The sequence below is a fragment of the Phoenix dactylifera genome, chromosome 16 (assembly GCF_051530095.1).
Source record: "Phoenix dactylifera cultivar Ajwa chromosome 16, Ajwa_hap1_PhDact_Kaust_v1.1, whole genome shotgun sequence".
Classification (NCBI taxonomy): Eukaryota; Viridiplantae; Streptophyta; class Magnoliopsida; order Arecales; family Arecaceae; genus Phoenix; species Phoenix dactylifera.
The window spans coordinates 11,658,152-11,663,496 of record NC_143205.1 but is presented as its reverse complement, the minus strand read 5'-3'; the positions used below and the strand labels follow the sequence as shown (position 1 = coordinate 11,663,496).

General features: G+C 37.9%; 1 protein-coding gene across 1 annotated transcript; it reads right to left on the bottom strand.

Annotated features, from left to right (window-relative positions):
- Nucleotides 1-1,374: 1,374 nt before the first annotated feature.
- Nucleotides 1,375-5,126, bottom strand: LOC103722783 (Pentatricopeptide repeat (PPR) superfamily protein). The gene is made up of 2 exons (XM_008813463.6): nt 4,640-5,126; nt 1,375-3,821 (listed from the first exon to the last, which is right to left on the bottom strand). Exons 1-2 carry the CDS (start codon nt 5,060-5,062, stop codon nt 2,661-2,663), a joined length of 1,584 nt encoding a protein of 527 aa, XP_008811685.4. The 5' UTR covers nt 5,063-5,126; the 3' UTR covers nt 1,375-2,660.
- Nucleotides 5,127-5,345: the final 219 nt, after the last annotated feature.

Genomic DNA, 5,345 nt, shown 5'->3' with positions numbered 1-5,345 from the left:
GACGATGACAGGTATACTCTCTCTCCTTTGCATACTTCAAGTGGACAGGTTTCTGATGCATTAGATGTACATGTTGCTATGCTCGGTTACTAGCAAATACAATATCACTGGACAGCTTGGTAAGATATAGCTCAAAGAGGCCTAGTTGGAGAGTAAAGGAGTAGTTAGGCACAGCTAACAAGTAAGGTTATACTATCAACAACCAACCAAACAAACAAAAGCACAGGTAAACAGGAATAATTTGAGAAGGCAATTTCCATCCCTAAAGATATAAATTCAAGTGCTCAAAGCATAAAATAACAATAGGATGACTAGATAGTGCTGCTGGCATATTAAATGTTTTCAACAGTCCTCAACAAAATAACAACAGGATGACTAGATACTGCTTTCAAATTAGGGACTGCTTGATACTACTATTTATTAATGTTCACTTTGTAACGTTTAATTAATTCATTCAATTATACAAAATCCATTTAGATGGTATGACTAGTTTCCTTTCAACCTCATTAACCAGATAAAGTCCAAAAAAAAAAACTGTATAAATGAAGCAAAGTGAAAGAACATAGTCTGTTCTAAACCCCAACTGATGAGTCCTGGAGGCTTGAAAAGATGGCATCTCACAATCACAATTTCTTGAGACATTGCAGATCACCCATCCAGAAGGATTTTACATTTTGGAAAACAAAGGACACAGAGCAACAAACTCTGCTAAATTTCTCACGTTTGTGTTTTCCTATTCCCTACCTAGCAGGCTCACCTCTGTAGGCAAATATCAAAAGAATAGGTGATGGGGCATCTAAATAGGCCCTAAAACTTTTTTCAGTGTGCATTGAGACTTCTTTTGCATGGCTTAAGTAGACTGAAATGCAGAACACCAACAAGAACAACAACAACAACAATGATTAGATGGATTTTGATAGTATAAGAAAGCTATGTGCACATATTGATACCAAAAAGTGTCCCAACACTCTGAAGTGATGGAGAAACCCGAGACTAGGAGAAACAGTCAATTTCTGATACTTTGATCTTCCTACTCTCTATCTGACAACCTTCCACCCATGTGACTAATATCCAAAAAAAAAGGGGTTTCTGGTGCATCTAAGCTGTCGTTAAAAAAATAGTACACGTTGGGACTCTTCATGGTTGGCTTAAGTAGATTAAAATCTGAGCCAGATGTCTGTAGAAAGAACAAGAAAGCTATGCCCATAGATTGGTAATATTGTACAAAAAAGAGTCGACACCCACACTCAGATATTTACAGAAATTGCACCTTACAAAGAAATATTCTTGTTACACCAAGAAACTCAGAAACTTCAGATTGCAGTTCATTAATCTTCATATCAAGGAAAAAATAAAAAAATAACATGCACTACATGAAATCAGAAAATGATGTATGTCATTTTTTTGCAGCATCTGACATTGTTATATGTTTGGTACAAAATACCATGCATTCTATGTCACATTAATGATAGAAAAGTATGCACCAAAGAAATGTAATGTGCATATTAATATATTCGTGAGAAGTCTGAAACATCCAGCTTTCTTTTTTCTTTGAAATAATATAGCATGTACTTTGATTCAAAGATGATATACCATGAGGCCATGCAAGCTAAAGAACAAGAAATTTGCCTTGTCAGTAATCACAATGTCATAGAAGCACGGAGGACGAACAGCTATTTTAAAGATTCAAAAACTTCGAATAGTAAGCTCTGCAACTCGATCACCTCCACAATATATATTGGTTCTTTTGATGAATTAACAGTGAGAAATAATAGCTCTGGATTCCCAAGTGGTCTCAACATTTCAAGTGCCCTAGCAGCTGGACTAGTCATTTTCAGTGTAATTTCCATTGTCTTACTGAATTTACTTGCTGACTGATATGCTTATACTGTTGCTAATGAATCTCATGTTGTAGACTTACTTTATATCCTGATGGTCTCAGATTACCCTCCAAATCAATAGCAAGGGCCTGAAATAGTTTTATCAGAATTTTAGTTCACATCAGTTGTCTGAGTTATATTAATTTCTTTTGATTGAGAATTATGTCACAATACCCTAGAATCTTTGAAAGCAGCAGGACTGTCCTCACAAGAAAGGACTGTGTGTATGTGTATATATATATGATTTTCTGCAGCATGCAGCTCTCATGCAGAGATTCATCTAGAAATAGCTTTATTTCATTTCAGTCCACATGTTCCAACACAATAGCCCATGATAATCTTTGCGAAATTTATGATTTGTTTCTTTGACTGAATTTTTGCCTGCAATCATTCACCTCCTCACTGGCACATTGCATAGTATACAGAAGACAGCATGATTCTTCAGACCTTCCAAGTATAGGCAATTCTAAGGACAGCTGGAGCAAATAAGTTACATCCTTGCATGATTGTAGCAGGGATCTGAAGAGTTAAAGGCAGGTTAAGAAGCAAACCCCAAGCATTTCAGCCAAAAGTTGCAGAATCAATTTTGTGAAAGCAATACAAATCTGCCAGTATTTTAGAATAATTTGGTTTATCTCAGAAATCATTAGCTTTTGTGCACACGATTGACCAGCTTCAACTTGGCTCCATTCCATCATTTTGTCCATCAGAGAAAAGAACCCCCTCAACTATATGCAAAGGAGCGAGTTAAGAAAAACCATCTACCTAATTCATTCTTGTTCAACTTGCACTAGCCAACTCTTTCTGGCTTTTTCCAAAAACTAAACTGATCAGATCACTGTATCTCCAAACTTTCTTCTGTTCTGCTTCAGATTCAAGAGAAGAGTATAGCTTCTCACAATGCTTAATAAAAGATCCTCTTCCAAAGGCAATCAAGACTAAATTATCAGTTTTAATTTCCACCACTTCTTCTAAAGAGCCATTTTTTATCCATTCTTCAATAACATGGGTTCCATTATACCCAATCTTGCATGCATCAAAGAGTACTCCAACAGTGAAAATATCAGGTTTTACATTCTGTTTTCCAGCTTGGGAGAACACGGCATCCAAACTCCTAAAGTCTTTCATCTTCAAATAAAACATTGCAAGAATGTTTGTGAATGTTGTATTGAACCTTACTTTTGCTACTTTCATTTCCTGAATAATAGACTCCATACCCCTTCGGCTCAAAAGACAAGCACTACAAAGGAGGAGGATACACCAGACAAGGTCAGTTCTACCACTTCTAGCACTGATATCATTTCCCAACTCCTCTAGATATGAAAATCTATAGTTCTTGATATAAACGGTGGCCAATTTCCTTATCAGGCACTCCTTCATATAGGCTTTCGAATTCATAACTCTGCGGTAAACCTTTTCAATCTTCTCCAAGATCCCCAGGTCTGCATAAGCCTCAAGCATTGCGATTAAAGTGGAGGATTGCAAATTCATTCGCTTAGAACGGAGAGTCTTGTATATTCTTTCCATTCTTTCAATAAGTCCACCTCGGGCAAGCTCGGTGATTAATATGTTATAAGTAACTTTATTAGGAAAACACCCATCTGATTCCATTCTCTTCACACACTTACTCATCTCATCATACAATCCATAACTTCCATATGCTTGAATCAGTCCATTGTATGTTTCAGGTGTAGGCAACAGACCAGCCTCCAACATCTTCTTGAAAGCAGTACTTGAGTTATCAAAATCCTTATCTCTAGCAAATCCATGAATTATGGCATTGTAGATTGCCAAAGAAGGGACAAGACCATACTTTTCCATATCTTGTAAGGTAGACACTGCTTCTTCCATTGAGCACCCTTCGCACAACAACTGAATGATTCTTGAGTAATTAGCATCATTGATTCGAGTCATTTCTTTGCTCTTCCAGAAATCAAACACCTGGTTATCATACAATAAAGGTTTTGATTCTCAATTCAAACATAACAAGTAGAAAACTTAGTAGAATTAAAACTTCATGGAATTGACAGAATTTAATTAAAGAAAAGATCTGATGCACCCATATATACTTTAAAAAAGACCAACAACATCTCTACTTTAACCACTGCTTCTAAGAAGAACTATGAATTCTTTAAGACAACCAAATAGGAACCTCATTCATCTGTAGAAAATACAGGTTCTAATGCAAAATATTAATTGGACTGTAGCACCAAACTTGAAGGAATCTGACTTGACACGTCTCGATAAATTGAGTATGCACCAGACACTTCAGATACACACATATTAGATACTTTAGTTGCAGTTTCTAAATACCAGTAGAGACTTGAACTGCACCAAAAATGAGTCTAGAACAGCTCTCAAATGAATTCTACCATACATCACAAGTGATCTTCTTGTTGTTTTTGAACTTTATTTCAGAATGGAGTTATTAAGAGACTTGATAAAATGTCATCTATCTTATATCCTTTTCCTGGTCAATACAAATCTTTCCCTTCGTCCCGTTCTCAGGACGCCGGCAAATTTTTCAAAGACAGAGATCTCTCAGTGTATTCAAGGATTTAATAACACTAAAAGCAGGACGAATCTAATGTTTTGTGCTAGCAAGATATCTACAAGGATATCAAATTCCCAACAGCATAATGAAGCATACCTTGTTCGTTGAAAAGTTACTTTCGATCAAAACATCGCTTTTGAGAGTTCCAAAACATAGATTAGGGAACCAAAGAATGAACAAATAAAGGATTAAAAAAAAAAAAAACCTGGAGGGCCTCTTGGGCTCGGCCGGCTTCCACGAGGAAAGTAACGGCGGCCCAGAGCTGGTCGTGGGTCCAATCTCCATCTCTTCCGAGGAGACGAACAGGGTTCGAGCCCTTTCTGGAAAGCGCGCCGAGAAGGGCTTTGAGGCAGTTGTTTCGATGGAAGGTCTCGACGAGAATGGTCTTGTGCTGTTGCTGTCGTGGATCTTCGGCAGCCGGCTCCTTCGGCAGTGGATTGTAGTTGTGTGGGAGTCGGCTGGCCGAAGAGCGCAGCGGAGGAGGGGAGGAGATAGCTCTCGATATGGGGAAGAAAGAGGAGGAGAAGAAGGAGGAGGAGGTGGTGGGGGTGGGGGTATTGGGAGCCGATGGGGTGGAGAGGATTGGGCCTCCGGCGAACGATTTGAGTACTAGCTTTGCAGCTGCCATGGCGCTAAGGCTTGATGCCGGCCGATCTTTTCTACCGCCGGTTTTTTCTTATAGTGGGTTAACTCAAGGAGAAATCATGGGAGACGGATTTTCCTTTTTTTCTCTTTTTTTTATTTTTTAATCTCTTCCTCCTTAAAATTGAAAATTTTAAATTTCCGTCCTCTCCCAGCCGAAATCCTAAAAATTAGAATCACCATTTCAAAGATTTCAAAAGAAAAAAAAATTGCCTACTCAATCCACAAAAAGTGGAGGAAAAAAAAAATACTGGTTCTGGTGGCCATGC